We start from the raw sequence: 21,699 nt of genomic DNA, 5'->3' as shown, positions 1-21,699 counted from the left end.
AATAGGTTTTCTACAATCTTGTAATAAGATATGGTACTTATAAAACTACTATAAATGCCATAATTTGTGTCCATAATGTGCCTAAAAGATATAAAAAAACAACATAGAACGTGCACACATACCCCCTCACACACGTGACTGACTACCTGCTCACCTAACTGACTTTCAGCTTACCTGACTGACCACCGTCTCACCTGACTGACCACCTGACTGACAACCTGACTGACCACCGTCTCACCTGACTGACCACCTGACTGACAACCTGACTGACCACCTGACTGACCACCGTCTCACCTGACTGACCACCTGACTGACCACCTGACTGACCACCTGACTGACCACCTGACTGACCACCTGACTGACCACCTGACTGACCACCTGACTGACCACCTGACTGACCACCGTCTCACCTGACTGACCACCTGACTGACCACCTGACTGACCACCTGACTGACCACCTGACTGACCACCTGACTGACCACCGTCTCACCTGACTCACCACCGTCTCACCTGACTGACCACCTGACTGACCACCGTCTCACCTGACTGGCCACCTGACTGACCACCGTCTTACCTGACTGACCACCTGACTGACCACCTGACTGACCACCTTACTGACCACCTGACTGACCACCTGACTGACCACCTGACTGACCACCTGACTGACCACCTGACTGACCACCTGACTGACCACCTGACTTACCACCTGACTTACCACCTGACTGACCACCTGACTGACCACCTGACTGACCACCTGACTGACCACCTGACTGACCACCTGACTGACCACCTGACTGACCACCTGACTGACCACCTGACTGGCCACTTGACTGACCACCTGACTGACCACCTGACTGGCCACTTGACTGACCACCTGACTGACCACCTGACTGACCACCTGACTGGCCACCTGACTGGCCACCTGACTGACCACCTGACTGACCACCTGACTGACCACCTGACTGACCACCTGACTGACCACCTGACTGACCACCTGACTGACCACCTGACTGACCACCTGACTGACCACCTGACTGACCACCTGACTGACCACCTGACTGACCACCTGACTGACCACCTGACTGACCACCTGACTGACCACCTGACTGACCACCTGACTGACCACCTGACTGACCACCTGACTGACCACCTGACTGACCACCTGACTGGCCACTTGACTGACCACCTGACTGACCACCTGACTGGCCACTTGACTGACCACCTGACTGACCACCTGACTGACCACTTGACTGACCACCTGACTGGCCACCTGACTGACAACCTGACTGACCACCTGACTGACCACCTGACTGACCACCTGACTGACCACCTGACTGACCACCTGACTGACCACCTGACTGACCACCTGACTGACCACCTGACTGACCACCTGACTGACCACCTGACTGACCACCTGACTGGCCACTTGACTGACCACCTGACGAGTGCCGATATCACAGACTGCACCTGGTGCTGGATGGTCAAGCGGGTAGTTGCTTGTGCTTGTTTATTATTGCCACGTTCAAACCAACATACGCCCAGACATGCCTGTATACTGGTAGTGTCATCAATCCTGGCTCTTTTAAAATAATGTCTATGATCAAAACACGACAGAACAACTTTTTAAAAAAAACGTAACATTATTGCAATTACAATTCGAAAACGAAATGCAAGCAATTGGGTTATGAGATAAGTTTTTATTCAGTAAGTTATTGACATCAATCAAAAAAAGAAGATGATAATTGTGTGTTAGAGATGAGAGACGATGGGAATAACGACAAATGTCGACGTACAAGTCAAGGTTTGACTGAATGGTAACACAAGATACAAGAACGATATTGCTGAGTCTAAGAAATATTTACAGAATCAAAGATTCGGTCCAGTCGTCAAGAAATGTATAAACACAAACAGCTAAAAGAAATATAGAAACCAGTGATATGCTACCGTCAGCAGTAAAAGAAATGTCCACCAACCATGAATATTTTAAATGACATCACGATATTTAAATGCTGCAAACAACCAATAGGTGGACAAAACAGGGCCTTTATAATGTACAGAAATCTACGAGGTCAATAATGATTTATAGTTAGCAATCTAGTTTAAATAATAAGAAATCCATGGAATGTGCATTAAATCCTGGTTGACCTAGCGACGCCTTACAAACTTGACCTATCACCACCTTACGGCCGTGACCTATCAGTGTTTCATGGCCTTGACCACACCAAAGCCTATACCGATGATGAGAGCGATAGCTGCGATGACTCCAACGACGATGCCGATGATGATGACCTTAGACAGCCCACAACCATCGTTTTCATCATCGTCATTACCGCAGTCGTTGTAGCCGTTACACTTAAGGTCCTCGTCCACACAGTTGTCTTCCCAGTCACAGTCAAACTGACCAGCTGGACATTCTGGACAAGATGAAACAACAGGTGTTATGTCGTGTGAAACTGTTACTATGTTGTGCTACACATAAGGACAACAAAATGTCCACACAATGAAGGACAAAACAACCCACCAACCAAGACCGATGACAGCAGATTTTTAAAATATGAGGACTAATTGTGACAAAAAGCCAATAATATAGTTTGATTAACTGTTCATGTGTGACGCCATCAGCCCTAACAGAGTCATGTGGAGAAAGGCCAGAAAATCCATTTGAATGACTCTGACACCACCGGTCATTAAAATTATAGTTCTGGAAATATTTAACACGAGCCGACCCGCGGCGTATCATATGCCGCTATTTAGTTGTTTATTCTCTACTTTTCAGTAATTTATAATTTGTGAATTCGACAGTACCAGTGCTGCCACTGAAAATATTTGCTTTAAAATACTATCAGTAGGTCGTTAAGGACGATAACCCCCCTCCTTTCCCCCAACCCTTACGCTACCCCCCCCCCCCCCCTCATGAAAGCAGCCTCCTTTTAGTTACCTCCCCTACGTTTAAAATAGTTTCAAACTAAATTATCTGCCCCTAATAGCCGTCACTAAACCCGTCTCTACGATTGTAAACATTTAGCGTGAACCACAGCTCACCAGACCATGTGGGGGTGGGGGTGGTAGGGATATGCCTAGAGAGGAAAGTGAGGGGGGCTGCTAGGCGTGCTTACAGCTTGCTGTTTTCTATGGTCTCCATGAAGAGAATTATATATTTAACATAAGATTTCGATGCCCAAATATTGACTACAATACAACGAATAATATGAACACACAAAAAAAAACCATATGAAAGCAACAAAATGACCACAACCTACCTTCATCTGGCGTGGACTTTTTGTACGTCTCAGTGATCAAAAGCTCAAAGGTCAGGTACTTGAGGAAAACACCGTGGTACTCAAATCTTCCAGACTGGCCCAGTTGGTAGTGGTCAGTTGGTCTCACAGACTTGCAGTAGCCGTGGCTTCCTGGGGAATAAAAAAAATATAAATAGTTTTATCCAAACAAACAGTACTTAATATCGGCTCTCGACTTCGCCGTGTAAATTATTTTAACTAACATATTCCACCCAGAAATCATAGTGTGTTTGTTTACAATATATTTAGCACTATGAGCAGGAGCTTTAGTGTATGTGTGTATCTGCCTCTGTGTGTCTGCCTGTGTGTGCTCTATATGTCTTTGTATGGTGTACTCACCCATTTTTGGCCGATTAACTTCATTGTACAACTGAATGTACTCAGACAAGCAGTCGCCAGTGAACAGGTGAGCAAGGGCAGCAACCCCAGACGTCTGCTTGTACAAGTTGAAGTGTGCCACCAGGTTGTTACCATTGGCGGCTACAAGCGTTACTTTGCAGTCATTATCCTGGAATATGGTGGACTTCAGGATGGTCGAACCCTTGACAGTCACAGTTTCACCGCAGTAGTTGTTCAGAAACACTTGGGATGAAACGCTTTCAAATTATTAATCTTTGAAAACAATTAGGCGATTAACATACATGAACATAGATTTTAAAAAGTCACAAACAACTAAACCAATAACAAAAATGAACACAATTTTTTAAAAACGTACAATACTTGGGTGAACTTGAGGCCAAACAAAATGTAGCAGACGAAAGCAGAAGCAGCAGACATAAGATCCGGGACATTTTCTGTTTTGGCAGACGTTAGATCTATGTGAAATGATTGTCAGTCTGTGGAGAAAGATTTAATTTCGTGAAGCATTAGAGGTAGGTGAGTGGCAACTACAACCTCCCCCTTTGACTCAGTAAATTATGTTACAAAGTGGGAACGTCGGGGCTTCTCTAGACACAAACAATTTGCTAAGTGTAAATTATCGAAATTGAAGAGGGATTTATTAAAATAATGTGTGCTAACGAAGTAATAAAGAAAGGAATTTTTTACTTCTTGGAAATGTTTTTAATTTAAAAATGTCTTATAAACCCAATTTTACACTGAACTTAACTTAAGGTATAATTTAATTAAGTTAGGTTTACCATCCTATATCATATTGTTACTCTTATATACATATAGTAGCTGTACCGGTCGGGCCCGGCATTGGCGTTTTAGGTAAAAGTTATTTGAAAACGGCCGTGACTTATGTGCTCATTAAGTATCCTATACCCTGTGCTGCCATGTGTTTGGGAATTTATTAAATTTTCAATCAAAGCTCCATATGTAATATGGACGTTGGTGAAAATATAAACACAAAATAAAAAACAAACGCAAAAATGAACGCAAACATAATGCAAATATAAACTTAAACGCAAACGAAACTATAAACGTAAACACAAACATAATACTAAACGCTAATTCAAACAAACGCAAACATAAACAAGTACATTTTTTGTAGGTGATCTATCAAGGTAAATAATTGGTACAAAAAGACGTAGTTTGTATACTTTTCTTCAGACAAAATTAAAATCTACGTGAAGTTTAATATATTGAGTTCGCTCCTGTTTTTTACGCATTACGTTAGTTAAAATGATAAGTTCTAAAATGAAAATTTCGTTTAAAAACGATCAATATTGAGTTTTCTAGACATCAATTATGTTAGTACAAAAAGTAACACATTAAACATATTACACGATGGCGACAAAGTTGAGTTTTTTTTTCATTATGCTTGTAATTCCCAGCATATCCGTTCGCCACATACAGATGAGCATACTCTATTTGAACTTTGTATATTAGATATGCCTCAGACATGCATTATTTGTAGCGTATAATACAGGGGCGTAGCGAGGGGGGGCGGGGGGTGCGGACCGCACCGGGTGACACCATTTAGGGGGGTGACGCCAAGGCAAAAAATAGCAAAATATATAGAGAAAAACTCGAGGGGGGGTGCAAATCGAAAGTTTGAGGGGGGGGGGTGCAAATCGAAAACTCGAGGGGGGGGTGCAAATCGAAAGTTTGAGGGGGGGGTGCAAATCGAAAATTTGAAAGTTTGTCCCTGGGAAGGGTCTCTATGCCTCTGGGGGGGGGGGGTGACACCATTAAGTGCCGCACCGGGTGACACCCGACCTCGCTACGCCACTGGTATAATATCCTTGTACCGAATTCTTCCACAATTGCATTACTATGCTTATCATTCGACATGTGAGGACTGTTGTAGATTTACATTTATAGCAATTTGTATGTGTGTGTGTATGTCTGTAAACACGATAACTTGAGTACCGTTACAGATGGGTTGATAAAATTTCATATATAAGTATTATATTGAATTTGTGATCATGTTTCAACTTTTCAGCGATTTCCGATAAACGGAAGTGGAACTTATTCTACTTTTAGTTTTTTTTTCAGATAAATAAACAAAGTTTCACATATAAGTAAAATATCTAATTCTCTGCCTTCTTTCAAATTTTGAGCTATTTCTGGTGAGTGGATGGAGTAATTTACGCTATTTCCGACTTCTCAAAAAACGCATTTGAATTTGTTAAGTACTAATATTATTCCGCACTATTATACACATATTGTTTGTCGTTCAGTTGGTGCGCAATTCTTTTTTTCTACGAGATTCTATTCTATGTTTTAAAAAGTTTAAGTAATTAAAAAAATAGATTAAAATCATGTCTATACTCCTAGTTGCCATTCCCCGTAGTGTTATATAAGAATATTCGAGAAGGATTAGGAAAAATCACTCTTACGGAGTGTGATTAACGTACACTGAAGGCGTTCATACAGCACGCCCCAGAGTTAGTGTAAACAAACCGGCGCCACAACTAATAGCCGGCGCTGTTTACTCTTTAATAACTCAGTTTTAGGAAGAAGAAAAAAAAACGTCACACATCTAAAAGTACACGGGGTTAGCAAGTTACTTAAAAAGTGTTCCTAAGAAAGAAGCTGATTTGTATGTGTATGATCTACATGCTCGCTCCATTTTTTTGTTGTTGACCTATTTCAAAATGGCCACGGTGTTACGTGTTAAAACTCAAAGTTTTTTCCTTTTAATTTTAACCAAAGGCTGGACTTGATTAATGACCACCGAAACCAAAAACACACACACAGCCAACAGCACACACCACTTAAACACACACAACACAAACACATATTAGAAAGTTGAAATCATGGCACACGTGTTTTTTTAAAAAAATGATATGGTGTATAAACAATCGATTTTCTCTAATCTGAATTGAAACGATTGAAATTTCCATGTTTACACAAGACGGTTTTGGGCAACATTTTCCCAGATAACACAATCTGACCTAGTACAGTTGCCGTGTTGGTCTTTAGTAGAGATAAGAGGCTTTAGGAGAAAATATGTTGGGTTAGGGTTGGTGAGTTGTGGGTCATGGGTTAGGGTTGGTGAGTTGTGGGTCATGGGTTAGGGTTGGTGAGTTGTGGGTCGTGGGTTAGGGTTGGTGAGTTGTGGGTCATGGGTTAGGGTTGGTGAGTTGTGGGTTAGGGTTGGTGAGTTGTGGGTCATGGGTTAGGGTTGGTGAGTTGTGGGTCATGGGTTAGGGTTGGTGAGTTGTGGGTCATGGGTTAGGGTTGGTGAGTTGTGGGTCGTGGGTTAGGGTTGGTGAATTATGGGTTAGGGTTGGTGAGTTGTGGGTCGTGGGTTAGGGTTGGTGAGTTGTGGGTCGTGGGTTAGGGTTGGTGAGTTGTGGGTCGTGGGTTAGGGTTGGTGAGTTGTGGGTCGTGGGTTAGGGTTGGTGAGTTGTGGGTCATGGGTTAGGGTTGGTGAGTTGTGGGTCGTGGGTTAGGGTTGGTGAATTATGGGTTAGGGTTGGTGAGTTGTGGGTCGTGGGTTAGGGTTGGTGAATTATGGGTTAGGGTTGGTGAGTTGTGGGTCGTGGGTTAGGGTTGGTGAATTATGGGTTAGGGTTGGTGAGTTGTGGGTCGTGGGGTTGGTGAGTTGTGGGTTAGGGTTGGTGAATTATGGGTTAGGGTTGGTGAGTTGTGGGTCGTGGGGTTGGTGAGTTGTGGGTCGTGGGTTAGGGTTGGTAAGTTGTGGGTCATGGGTTAGGGTTGGTAAGTTGTGGGTCGTGGGTTAGGGTTGGTGAGTTGTGGGTCGTGGGTTAGGGTTGGTGAGTTGTGGGTCGTGGGTTAGGGTTGGTAAGTTGTGGGTCATGGGTTAGGGTTGGTGAGTTGTGGGTCATGGGTTAGGGTTGGTGAGTTGTGGGTCATGGGTTAGGGTTGGTGAGTTGTGGGTCGTGGGGTTGGTGAGTTGTGGGTCGTGGGTTAGGGTTGGTAAGTTGTGGGTCATGGGTTAGGGTTGGTGAGTTGTGGGTCATGGGTTAGGGTTGGTGAGTTGTGGGTCATGGGTTAGGGTTGGTGAGTTGTGGGTCGTGGGGTTGGTGAGTTGTGGGTCGTGGGTTAGGGTTGGTAAGTTGTGGGTCGTGGGTTAGGGTTGGTGAGTTGTGGGTCATGGGTTAGGGTTGGTGAGTTGTGGGTCGGGGTTGGTGAGTTGTGGGTCGTGGGTTAGGGTTGGTGAGTTGTGGGTCGTGGGGTTGGTGAGTTGTGGGTCGTGGGTTAGGGTTGGTGAGTTGTGGGTCGTGGGTTAGGGTTGGTGAGTTGTGGGTCGTGGGTTAGGGTTGGTGAGTTGTGGGTCGTGGGGTTGGTGAGTTGTGGGTCGTGGGTTAGGGTTGGTGAGTTGTGGGTCATGGGTTAGGGTTGGTGAGTTGTGGGTCGTGGGGTTGGTGAGTTGTGGGTCGTGGGTTAGGGTTGGTGAGTTGTGGGTCATGGGTTAGGGTTGGTGAGTTGTGGGTCGTGGGTTAGGGTTGGTGAGTTGTGGGTTAGGGTTGGTGAGTTGTGGGTTAGGGTTGGTGAGTTGTGGGTTAGGGTTGGTGAGTTGTGGGTCGTGGGTTAGGGTTGGTGAGTTGTGGGTCATGGGTTAGGGTTGGTAAGTTGTGGGTCATGGGTTAGGGTTGGTGAGTTGTGGGTCGTGGGTTAGGGTTGGTGAGTTGTGGGTCGTGGGTTAGGGTTGGTGAGTTGTGGGTCGGGGTTGGTGAGTTGTGGGTCATGGGTTAGGGTTGGTGAGTTGTGGGTCATGGGTTAGGGTTGGTGAGTTGTGGGTCATGGGTTAGGGTTGGTGAGTTGTGGGTCATGGGTTAGGGTTGGTAAGTTGTGGGTCGGGGTTGGTGAGTTGTGGGTCATGGGTTAGGGTTGGTGAGTTGTGGGTCATGGGTTAGGGTTGGTGAGTTGTGGGTCGTGGGTTAGGGTTGGTGAGTTGTGGGTTAGGGTTGGTGAGTTGTGGGTCGTGGGTTAGGGTTGGTGAGTTGTGGGTTAGGGTTGGTGAGTTGTGGGTCATGGATTAGGGTTGGTGAGTTGTGGGTCGTGGGTTAGGGTTGGTGAGTTATGGGTTAGGGTTGGTGAGTTGTGGGTCATGGGTTAGGGTTGGTGAGTTGTGGGTCATGGGTTAGGGTTGGTAAGTTGTGGGTCGTGGGTTAGGGTTGGTGAGTTGTGGGTCGTGGGTTAGGGTTGGTGAGTTGTGGGTCGTGGGTTAGGGTTGGTGAGTTGTGGGTTAGGGTTGGTGAGTTGTGGGTCGTGGGTTAGGGTTGGTGAGTTGTGGGTTAGGGTTGGTGAGTTGTGGGTCATGGGTTAGGGTTGGTAAGTTGTGGGTCATGGGTTAGGGTTGGTGAGTTGTGGGTCGTGGGTTAGGGTTGGTGAGTTGTGGGTCGTGGATTAGGGTTGGTGAGTTGTGGGTCGTGGGTTAGGGTTGGTGAGTTGTGGGTCGTGGGTTAGGGTTGGTGAGTTGTGGGTCATGGGTTAGGGTTGGTAAGTTGTGGGTCATGGGTTAGGGTTGGTGAGTTGTGGGTCGTGGGTTAGGGTTGGTGAGTTGTGGGTTAGGGTTGGTGAGTTGTGGGTCATAGGTTAGGGTTGGTGAGTTGTAGGTTAGGGTTGGTGAGTTGTGGGTCATAGGTTAGGGTTGGTGAGTTGTGGGTCATGGGTTAGGGTTGGTGAGTTGTGGGTTAGGGTTGGTGAGTTGTGGGTCATGGGTTAGGGTTGGTGAGTTGTGGGTTAGGGTTGGTGAGTTGTGGGTCGTGGGTTAGGGTTGGTGAGTTGTGGGTCATAGGTTAGGGTTGGTGAGTTGTGGGTCGTGGGTTAGGCTGCTGGTACAGGTTGTTAGCCAATAAAAAGCGCTAAAAATAGACCATAGCGTGAATCCTTTGTTGTCACCTGACATATCATATTATGCAATAGGGTCTCCAGAACACGTCATCATATGACGTCACATTGTTCTGTTACACACAAAACTACGACAATCGGTGCAACAAAAAATATGGGAATGTCGGAGCAAATCGCTTATTATATCGCTATAAATAATTGGAAAGTTTTGTATTGAAAAAATTAGTTGTTAAAAAGTAACAAAGTAGTTAAAACTTTTTATAAACGCCATCTACCCTACATAACATCACAATCAAAACACCCCCGCCAGATTTATAGCATAAAACAATGTAAGCTATCTTTAATTTCCTTACAGAGAAAATGGTTTTATTGTGTGTCTATGTGACATGGAGTTGAACTTTTTCCCTGCACGGGGACACGGGCTTATTTCCCCACCCCCAGGGACACGGGCTTATTTCCCCACCCCCAGGGACCAAAGTGTGCCATGACTGAACCAAACAACCTTATCTAGAGTCAACATGGGCCCTACGTGTTTCGGTCCAACACATTTTCTCAACTATGACGTGCCTAGAGATTAAACTATGTTGACGCATGCGCGTGGGTAGAGGTTGGTCATGGACCACTTATACTTCACATGATCTCCAAGTTTTCAAATTAGTTTTGTAAATTCCACTTTTCCTATCAAATTATTTCCTTGTGTGTAAGAAACTGAGGGTTCATTTCTGTTCCGTCTTTACAAATACAATGGTTCTAAATCCTTTGAAAAATAAATTGGTTCTAAGTTTTGTATTCTAAACAATACTCCAACAACAGTTGCTGTGGTAAACTAGACACAAACAAGAAAACAGATGGTGATTGTCTGTCATCTTGATTGTTTGTGTTCAGGAATAGAAAACTTGGAAAGACATATATATATATATATATATATATATATATATATATATATATATATATATATATATATATATATATATATATATATATAACTAAAACTCGAGTGTATTTTTTTTGTTCGTGGGTTGCGGTTGATAAGAACATCGGCACTATGTGTAGAACTGTAAAATACGTATTTATGTTATATAAAAATGTATTTAAAGACGTTAATTAATTAATTAATATATTCATTTGTTAAACACAAATTTAATTATAAAAGTTAAGAACAAATACGTTATTTACTTATTTTCTGAACAAACACGGCGCATTTCAAATCTAAATTTTTCTGTCAATTTAAGAAATAACGACACGTTTGTCTGTTATGTATTAGTTTCCAATTTTTTCATTAGGGTACGCGTGACAGTTCTTCTAATTGGAGAATAAATGAATTTATCTAGATCTAAACCAGATTTCAGGCAAGCTGCTGTAGGAAAACAGCAGGCCAAACGAGAATTAATGAATTAACAAGTATAAAAACACAATCAATAATTGAGTTTCTTTACTAAGTTAATTCGGGCCTTAAATACTTTATGCAATTGAATTGGTAAAATTAGGATATAATTTAATTTAAAATAATATTTGGCGTGATCTTACTTTTACATGGAGACAAAGTAAAAACCGGAAATATTTTCTGCGGATTTATGTCTGGCTTCCAGTGCAGGGTCAATACCTTGCTAGACACTCTTTTTAAAAGATCTAAGTTCCACTAGAACCAACTATTTGTTAATACGTTTAACATTAATCCCAGTTCGAGACTAAAGAAATTAATGTTTGTATTCCTTGTATTATTTATTGATGTAGGCGCGAACAGCTACACAATAATTTCTTTGGTCGAATAAAAAGGAAGAAAATAAGTTTTAAAAAATACCAGTATATAAACAGGTTTTTAAAGAAATTATTTAAAGCAATGAATAAGTTTAGGTATTTAATAGAGTAATAAGTTTTTAAAAAATAGTATGTAAATAAATAAATAAATAAATTATATGTTATTTTTTTTCCTTGACCGTATTGAAAGGGATCAGGCGTGAGTCTAAGAACAGACAGGGATTCCTTTGGGGTTAAAAACAACTATAAAGGATAGAGTCTATTGGGTCGTCTACCATATATATATATATATATATATATATATATATATATATATATATATATATATACACACACACACACACATATATATATATATATATATATATATATATATATATATATTCGTAAGTGGTGACATGTATGTGTCTGTGTGTAAAAAGACCTTTACTATCAAGTTATCTAGATCTGATGATGTAGTGGGCTGTCATAAGTCTACTATAGTTTTCATTATCTCTGACAGTTTTAGCTGATTCATAATATTCAACTACATTGTCTTATCAGATTAACACACAAGAATGGCTAACTTAACATACACTTAACAACATTGCTAACTTAACATAAACTTAACAAAATTGCTAACTTAACATAAACCTTTCAAGATGGCAAAATTACGATAAACATAACAAAAGCGTTCAAAATATTCAAATAAATCAAAAATACACCAGCACCGTCATAGACACTAACATAGACATAATGTTAACTGTTAAACAGTTATATCATCCAAACCTACATGAGAAATAAACCATACATTTTTTAAAGGTGTCAACAAAACTTATATATCAACACAACTAATGTATCAACACAACTAATGTATCAACACAACTAATGTATCAACAAAACTCAAGTATCAACACACCTGATGTATCAACACAACTTATGTATCAACACAACTTATGTATCAACAAAACTTATGTATCAACAAAACTTATGTATCAACACAACTAGTGTATCAACACAACTAATGTATCAACAAAACTAATGTATCAACACAATTAGTGTATCAACACAAATGATTCCCTTTAAAAATTAAATCCCCCTTTTGCATTAACTGGCAGTGTGTGTTTACTTCAAAACATCAAACTTTTTTTTCTGTAGCATATCATCTTAAGACAACTTTTTTCTCACGCACGCTGAGACACTTAAGTACTGAGACACTTGAATATTGAGACACTGCTGAGACACACGAGTACTCACGGCTAGAGTGTAAATCTCCTGATGGGGGTGGACGAGACAGCTAGGACGGTCTGAACTAATGAAGACAATTAGTCGCAATGAACCAGTGACCCTAATTTTCCGTTATCTCAAATCGGTTATCGGACATGAAAACACAAGCAGATCAGCAGTTGAAATAAGTCTTTCGAATTGTGTTGGTTGGAATAAGCCTTGTGTAATCCCTATATCAGTAGTGACTAAGGCTTGGAGATTTCCTATTTTAGAGTTAGGTACTTGAAGCCATGACGACGTGGGGGATGGGTCGGTCAGAAACATTCCCAGTGCTACACAATTTGGTGGCGTCACAGAGATAAGTATCCCCATCCCCTCCCACACCACCACAAGTAACATTTTGGGGCCCTCGAATTATATATATATATATATATATATATATATATATATATATATATATATATATATATATATATATATATATATATATATATATTAAAGTTTGTGATGCAAACATTAAACCTTTAGCTTTTAGTAAAAATTTGGGAGCCCCTAAAAATTGGGGGCCCCTGAATGCAGTCCTCTCACCCCCCCCCCTTTAATCCGCTACTGACTGAGAGTGTAGAGAGTCTAACCTAAGAGGTAACCCCCTACCCCCACCCCAGCCTACCCCGACATACCTAGCTACACAACACTTCGCCTGATGTTGCACCAAAAGCAATCTGGGATTGTTTGGTTGGCTGATAACAAAGCATACGGTCAGGTTTCTTAAGTTTGTTAAGTTTGTCAGTTTTGAAGGTTTCGATTATCGGGCCGTTAAAAGTGTAAAGTTTAACGTAATGATGGCACACCTTTCCTAACAGCTTCCACCTCTACACGGCTCTCACTTTTCTTTACGGCTCCCACATTGCTTGAAGCCTGACTTTCTCATATACGACTCTCACTCCTTTATATAGCTCCTAACCTGTTTACAGCTCCCTAATGTGTTTATAGATCCGTCTACAACTCCCTAACCTATTTACAGCTCCCTAACCTATTTACAGCTCCTAACCTGTTTACAGCTCCCTAGCGTGTTAAGAGCGTCAAACCTCATGACATCATTGAAGATTGAGTTAGATTACGTGCTGTTCGTGACACATCTGATGACGTCAACCTTTACATCACAACACACTTATCAGCGGACTGATTCATGTACACATCTACACACAACATACGAGGTCAGCATACGACACTTAAGGTCAACATACAACAAATGAAGTCAACATAGCTTTGCCCACTCTGGTTCTAATTTGTGGAGTAATCTCTATTTTAAAATAAAACTATTATAATATCTGAAAATATATTCAAAGCTAAACTAAAACAACATTTATTTAATGACCTCCAAAACTGACTCATTTCAATATTTGTCATTCATCGATTATATTCTCATTCCTCATTCTAGCTCATTTTGTATTATAACTATGTAATGTTATTTTTTTATTCCAAATCTTTGAATGCTATGTTACTGCTATGTTTCCTACTCCATTGCTTTTTATTACAATGCTGTTATTACTATGTTTTTTTTTTGTTTTTGTTTTTTTTTGTTTTGTTTAAAAAACGGCCAACTCGAGAAAAGGTCTCCGTGCCAACTGTTGTTACCGTTATTGAATAAATTGAACACACGACACATGAGTTTAACACATAACGCGAACACGACCCGTCAAAGTTTTCTAGAAAAATGAAACACCTAATATTTTAGTTTCTATAAAAATCGTTTGAAGATAAAACAAATATTTTAAAAATACGACACTGATCTTAGTTTATTTAGGCATGGATCCAATAGCGAAAAAAAAAGGGGTGGGGGGGTGGGATGAGAGGGCAGCAGCCAGAGGCCCCCAAATTTTCTTTTACAAACCATAATACATTTAACTTAATTATGTAATTCTTATTTTTTTAACCAACATTTTAATGTTATAATAAGATGCTTATTTCATTTTTTTTTCTAAATACAAAACATGTGCAGACCCATAGAATGTTTATGAGACGTTATCACCTCATCTATAATTGTTTACTTAAAGCCGTCGCTCCTTAAAATAGCACATTACTAATGAATTATGACAATACGTCGACTACTAACAAATGCTAACGATTGACCTCGCTTAAAAACATTTTTAAAAAGTATCGCAAATGTTCGGCAAAAGTTAGACCTAGTTAATTAAATTCTCCTACAGCCTGTTGCTTCTTTTAGTTAAGTCATCATTATTTACCAAGTAAAGGCTGTCAAAATATAGTTTCTTTAACGTGAAATAAAAAAACTCTTCAAAACGACCCCAACGCCTCTAGCATTAAAATCAAATGTCGTCACTTTCTTTTTGGAGATGATTTACCTAAAGCTAGGCTCCCTAAAATGACAGACAAAACAATCAGTTTCGTGGGGGGTGGGGGGGGGGAGACTAAAATCTCATCGAAACATATTAGAAAAACTAGTTTTACTCCGACATGTTTGCTAATGACGGATCCATCTAATCGTTAACGAACAAAATGACAAATAGGCCTGTGGTAGGCTGGGTCTTATAGCTTAAACCTTTAAACAATAGAGAAATGTAGACTGTAATAGATTGAGATAATTGTGAGGTCAAAGGAACTCACTCTTCTGTATTAGTATTATATTTATATTGTTATCTTGAGTGATGTCCCTTACATGTTATGTATATAAGTCTCTCGTGACTTCCGTCCTCTCTTGCCTCATGGTGTGAATAAACTACTGTTAACAATCTATGTGGCTCCTCGTCAGTGTTTGCCAATCGATCACATTGGCGACGAAGGATAGATAATCCACTAGAAAGAGCACCTACTTACGCAAAAAAGAGGTTTGCTAGAGCATATTGGCTAAGTATTTCTAGAATAATGGCGCTGTATGGCCAAATAAAAGAATTTGATTCGAATGATGAAATCATTCAGGATTATCTAGATAGGTTAAGCTTTTACCTTGAAGCAAACAACGTGACGATAGAAGCCAAAAAGAGAGCTGTTTTGTTAACAGTCGTAGGGCCTCAACAATTTAGGCTACTAAAGGACTTATGCGCACCAGCTAGTCTAACTACCAAGAGCTTTAACGAGCTGAGCAAATTGCTAACAGACCACCATGCGCCTATCCCATCAAAGTTTCTATGTAGAGCTAGATTTGACGGTAGAACTCGTCAACCAAACGAGTCAATATCAGAATATGTTGCTGCTTTACGTCATCTAAGTAGATTTTGTGAATTCGGCGATACGCTGTCTGACAGACTATGTGAAAAGTTTGTGACAGGTGTAAACAGCCCTGATATTCAAAGAAAGTTGCTGCTCGAGTCAGATCTAACATTAGAAAAAGCAATACAACTCGCAACTTCATTCCAGCAGTCATCAGATGCGGCAAAATCTCTAGCACCTTCAGAGATCCATGCAGTAAACAGCAGGTTAGTCAACAAACACCAACCCCATCAGAGCATTTCAACTTATGCTAAACAGCCTGCACGTTCAAATCCTAGATCTAAATCTAGTAATAATTATCAAAAATGTCATCGATGCAAAGGTCCCCATGCATCTCATCGGTGCAAGTTCAAGTCTGCAACCTGTTATAAGTGCAGTAAGCAAGGTCACATTGCCAAGGCCTGCTTTGCAAAGTCTTCGTCTGTTGCTAAATCTAGCCAGTCAAGACAGTACCGCAACCAAAGGCAGCACTATGTTAACTCTCACCAAGACTACCTAACCCAACCAATGAACCACTCTACCTGTGAAAATGCTCAAACTGATTCGCAGCCGGATTTCAGCCTGTTCTCTGTGAAATCAATAAGTCATGCTCCCATCAATGTACCAGTTTATATCAACGGTAAGAGCATCAGCTTCCAACTTGACACTGGAGCATCTCTAACAGTCATAACAAAGAAAGATTTTGACGCTGTCACAGGAGGATCAGTGCCTCTACAGCCATGTCACAAGTGTCTAACAACATACACTGGTGACAATGTTCCGGTAATAGGAGAGTGTATGGTTCATGTAAGTTATAATGGTCAAAGTGTTAAACTTCCTCTTCTTGTGGTTGAAGGAAACGGACCACCATTACTAGGTAGGAACTGGTTAAGTAATCTTAAGTTAAATTGGGAGAGTATATGTTCATTGAACACTGCAAGAGAATCTAGTCTTACTTCACTAGATAAAGTTATATCTGAAAATAAATGTGTTTTTGGTAATCCTGGATTACTAAATGATAGAACAGTGAAGATAAGCATTAAAGACACAAATCCAAGATACTGCAAAGCTAGAGTTCCACCTTATGCAATGAGGAATAAAATTGAAAATGAGCTAAGTAGATTGGAATCTAATGGCATCATAAAGAAGGTAGACTATTCCGATTGGGCAACGCCCATTGTGCCAGTGTTAAAGAAGGATGGTTCTGTAAGAATTTGTGGAGACAATAAAGCTACACCGAATAAGCAAATAGAGCTAAATAGGTACCCTATACCTAACATTGAGGAAATTTCTTTGAATTTGGCAGGAGGAGACAAATTCACTGAATTAGACTTTAGTCATGCTTACACTCAACTAGAACTGCATCCAGATTCAAAAGTCTATACGACAATAAACACTCATAAAGGACTCTACCAATATGAAAGACTATGTTTTGGCATATCATCTAGCCCTGGAATTTTCCAAGCTGTCATGGACAGTATTTTTAAGGATATTCCAAATGTTTGTGTGTACTTTGACAATGTGTACATAACTGGTAAGAATGACACTGAACATCTTAAAACACTTGATAAAGTCTTGAAAATTGTTGGTGAAAAAGGTTTAAAGATAAACAAAGATAAATGTCAATTCATGCTGACAGAAATTAGTTTTCTTGGTTATATATTAAGCAAGCAAGGTATCAGACCTCAACCTGAGAAAACAAAAGCCATTAAAGAAGCACCCAAACCTGAAAATACCCAACAACTAAGAGCTTTTTTGGGCTTGATAAATTACTATGCAAAGTTCATAGGAAATCTGTCTGGTAAACTATCACCACTGTACAAGCTGCTACAGAAAAATGCAACTTGGCACTGGGGTAAACAGCAAGAAGCTGCTTTTAATACAGCAAAAGAGGCTTTGTCTTCTGACACCTTACTAACTCACTATGACCCAGGGAAAAGACTTATATTAACATGTGATGCTTCACCAGATGGTGTAGGAGCAGTCTTGTCCCACATGGATGAGAAGGGTGACAGACCCATTGCTTTTGCCAGTAGATCTTTGAACCAGGCTGAGAAAAATTATTCTCAGTTAGATAGGGAAGGCTTAGGCATCATTTTTGGTGTTAAGAAATTTCATAAGTTTCTGTTTGGTAGGAAGTTCACCATCTTTACAGATCATAAACCATTGCTAGGTTTATTTGGAGAAAACAAAACCCTACCTGAGCATGCCTCACCAAGAATTCAAAGATGGGCTATCACACTAACTGCATACAATTATGAATTGAAATACAAACCTGGATCTGAGAATAGTGCAGATAGTCTTAGTAGATTACCTTTAAAAAACCAAAGCCTTAATTATGTACCAGAAGATGTATTTATTCTCTTCACTATCATGGATAACTCCAATATAAATGTGAATGATATTAAAAGAGAAACACAAAAAGATGAGTGCTTAATAAAAGTATATGAGTACTGTAAGAATGGTTGGCCTGAAGAGTCTGTGAATGATGACTTAAGGCCATATAAAATAAGAAATAAAAACCTTTGTGAAGATAATATAAAAGATGGAGAAGATGCAGTCCATTATCAGTCAGAGTTACCTAAACAAAGTATTTGTAACTTAATAAATAATTATGGTGATATGGCAATTTCAAATGCTTTTAAAGAGAATACATTAGTAAGAAGGAATGTGATCATCAAACAACTTTGCTAACATCATTAGCACTTACAGAAACTAAAAGGGTAACATCAAAAGAAAAGAAAAAAGATTTTTGCCATTTAATACACCCACTTCAAATACTGGATCACAGTTGCAAAGTGATATAGTCCAGGATATTACTTTTAAACAGTATTTTTGGTTACTAAAAAGCACTATCAGATTACCTGAGAAAATTGATCAATCAAAGAAATCTATGTCAGTCAAGGATCTGAATAACAGCATAATACTTTCAGATGCCAATTCAAAAATAGTTCCATTAAATCATGACAAACATTCATTGAAAGAGAATTTGGTGTTAATGAGAATGTGTATCTAAGAAACTATGGGAGAAGGGAAAAATGGATACCAGGTCAAATTGTTCAATGTACAGGACCTGTGTCTTATAAAGTAAAAACAAATGATGGACTTATTGTCCGTAGACATGCAGACCAGTTAAAAATAACTTGTGCAGATAATAAGTGTGAATCTGTCAATCCCACCAAATCTGAACAGTTCACACCAACTCAGTTTGTTCCACAACCAAGTTCTGTTGATATGAGTGAACCAAGTTGTCTAGAGTCAGAAAATGTAAATTCTGGAGTTAATGATTTAAATCCTAGACCTCCTGAGATAGAGAATCCAAATGGTCAGAATATTGAGTCACCAAATCAAAAGCCACTGAGAAGGTCAAACAGGACAATCAAAGTCCCAAATAAGTTAGACCTATGATTTTAAAGGTCAAAAGGACTTTGACATCATTGTTTGTATTTTAATTGTGTTGTAACATATTGTGCATTGTTTGTAAGGATGTAATCTACCATAGTGTTCATGTTACAATATAATTGGTGATTTTAGGATACTATCAATTGTTCTATTGAGAGATGTGTTATTGTGTTCTAAGGGTAAAGGGATGTAATAGATTGAGATAATTGTGAGGTCAAGGGAACTCACTCTTCTGTATTAGTATTATATTTATATTGTTATCTTGAGTGATGTCCCTTACATGTTATGTATATAAGTCTCTCGTGACTTCCGTCCTCTCTTGCCTCATGGTGTGAATAAACTACTGTTAACAATCTATGTGGCTCCTCGTCAGTGTTTGCCAATCGATCACATAGACCAATAGATCTAAAACAATAGAGAAATGTAGACCAATAGATCTAAAACCATAGAGAAATGTAGACCAATAGATCTAAAACAATAGAGAAATGTAGACCAATAGATCTAAAACAATAGAGAAATGTAGACCAATAGATCTAAAACAATAGAGAAATGTAGACCAATAGATCTAAAACAATAGAGAAATGTAGACCAATAGATCTAAAACCATAGAGAAATGTAGACCAATAGATCTAAAACAATAGAGAAATGTAGACCAATAGATCTAAAACAATAGAGAAATGTAGACCAATAGATCTAAAACAATAGAGAAATGTAGACCAATAGATCTAAAACAATAGAGAAATGTAGACCAATAGATCTAAAACAATAGAGAAATGTAGACCAATAGATCTAAAACAATAGAGAAATGTAGACCAATAGATCTAAAACCATAGAGAAATGTAGACCAATAGATCTAAAACAATAGAGAAATGTAGACCAATAGATCTAAAACAATAGAGAAATGTAGACCAATAGATCTAAAACAATAGAGAAATGTAGACCAATAGATCTAAAACAATAGAGAAATGTAGACCAATAGATCTAAAACAATAGAGAAATGTAGACCAATAGATCTAAAACAATAGAGACATGTAGACCAATAGATCTAAAACAATAGAGAAATGTAGACCAATAGATCTAAAACAATAGAGAAATGTAGACCAATAGATCTAAAACAATAGAGAAATGTAGACCAATAGATCTAAAACAATAGAGAAATGTAGACCAATAGATCTAAAACAATAGAGAAATGTAGACCAATAGATCTAAAACAATAGAGAAATGTAGACCAATAGATCTAAAACAATAGAGAAATGTAGACCAATAGATCTAAAACAATAGAGAAATGTAGACCAATAGATCTAAAACAATAGAGAAATGTAGACCAATAGATCTAAAACAATAGAGAAATGTAGACCAATAGATCTAAAACAATAGAGAAATGTAGACCAATAGATCTAAAACAATAGAGAAATGTAGACCAATAGATCTAAAACAATAGAGAAATGTAGACCAATAGATCTAAAACAATAGAAAAATGTAGACCAATAGATCTAAAACAATAGAGAAATGTAGACCAATAGATCTAAAACAATAGAGAAATGTAGACCAATAGATCTAAAACAATAGAGAAATGTAGACCAATAGATCTAAAACAATAGAGAAATGTAGACCAATAGATCTAAAACAATAGAGAAATGTAGACCAATAGATCTAAAACAATAGAGAAATGTAGACCAATAGATCTAAAACAATAGAGAAATGTAGGCCAATAGATCTAAAACAATAGAGAAATGTAGACCAATAGATCTAAAACAATAGAGAAATGTAGGCCAATAGATCTAAAACAATAGAGAAAGGTAGGCTGATAGGCCCACTGGTCCAGCTATGCACTGCTCAAAAACACCAATTTTTAAAAATGTAATAATTATGTTTTGTATGTGTGTTATTTGAAAGGTCAGCTAGCGATGTTCTATGTGACGACGTTATATGTGATGTTGTATGTGACGTTATATGTGATGTATGTGACGTTATATGTGATGTTGTGTAAAACAAATGAAATCAGAATTAAAACCTACCCTCTAGACACCAAGTGGAGGCCACAGGGAAATGGTGTGTTTTATCTCAAGAATACGGGAAATGTAGCTGATGCCTTAGCTCGTTGACGGTGGGGGGGGGGGGGGGTGCTGAACAAGTTGTAGTGGCCCCGAAATGTTATCAACGAAAACAAAAATAATTTTCTTATCTACGTTTTGGGGATTTTTTTCAATTTGAATGAAATTTTGTATACTGTTTGAATGAACCAATGGTTTTTTTAAAGGTACCAACACAAAAATCTGAGTTGTCGAACACAAAGAGAATTGTAGCGACGTCTATAAGAGATATATTTATTGTAATCCTGCGACTTGTTGGGTCCAGACTAGCAGCACTATAAGTATAACATGTTTACAACAGTGAAAACAAAGAAGAGGTTTTCAAACTTTGTAAGGTCCCTATCTGAACCAAATATTCGTACAGTACTTTTTTAAAGAAAAATGATAACTAACCAAATTCGATTTTAAAGGTACTGTTAAGTAGATGCCATATAATGTATTCAGTTTCTCATGGATTTATATTCCTCATGTATAGAAGTTGAGTTCTACATTTTTTTTCCTGTACTCTTTCTTCTTCTTCT

General features: G+C 39.2%; 1 protein-coding gene across 3 annotated transcripts; it reads right to left on the bottom strand.

Annotated features, from left to right (window-relative positions):
* Window positions 1-1,677: 1,677 nt before the first annotated feature.
* Window positions 1,678-21,199, bottom strand: LOC131937398 (uncharacterized). Of its 3 annotated transcripts, XM_059294796.1 has the most exons (6): window positions 12,321-12,450; window positions 12,166-12,184; window positions 4,015-4,135; window positions 3,639-3,881; window positions 3,261-3,410; window positions 1,678-2,414 (listed from the first exon to the last, which is right to left on the bottom strand). In XM_059294796.1, exons 3-6 carry the CDS (start codon window positions 4,088-4,090, stop codon window positions 2,197-2,199), a joined length of 687 nt encoding a protein of 228 aa, XP_059150779.1. In that variant the 5' UTR covers window positions 4,091-4,135; window positions 12,166-12,184; window positions 12,321-12,450; the 3' UTR covers window positions 1,678-2,196. The 3 variants fall into 3 exon arrangements, with proteins under 3 accessions (XP_059150779.1, XP_059150780.1, XP_059150778.1); XM_059294797.1 differs by lacking the exons at window positions 12,166-12,184; window positions 12,321-12,450 and adding an exon at window positions 21,104-21,199; XM_059294795.1 differs by lacking the exons at window positions 12,166-12,184; window positions 12,321-12,450 and adding an exon at window positions 12,504-12,730.
* Between the last annotated feature and the right edge of the window lie 500 nt (window positions 21,200-21,699).

The sequence above is a fragment of the Physella acuta genome, unplaced genomic scaffold (assembly GCF_028476545.2).
Source record: "Physella acuta isolate Inbredline_101_S28 unplaced genomic scaffold, ASM2847654v3 ptg000209l, whole genome shotgun sequence".
Classification (NCBI taxonomy): Eukaryota; Metazoa; Mollusca; class Gastropoda; family Physidae; genus Physella; species Physella acuta.
Note: the sequence above shows the minus strand (reverse complement) of the source record. Positions and strands in the feature narration are given on the sequence as shown.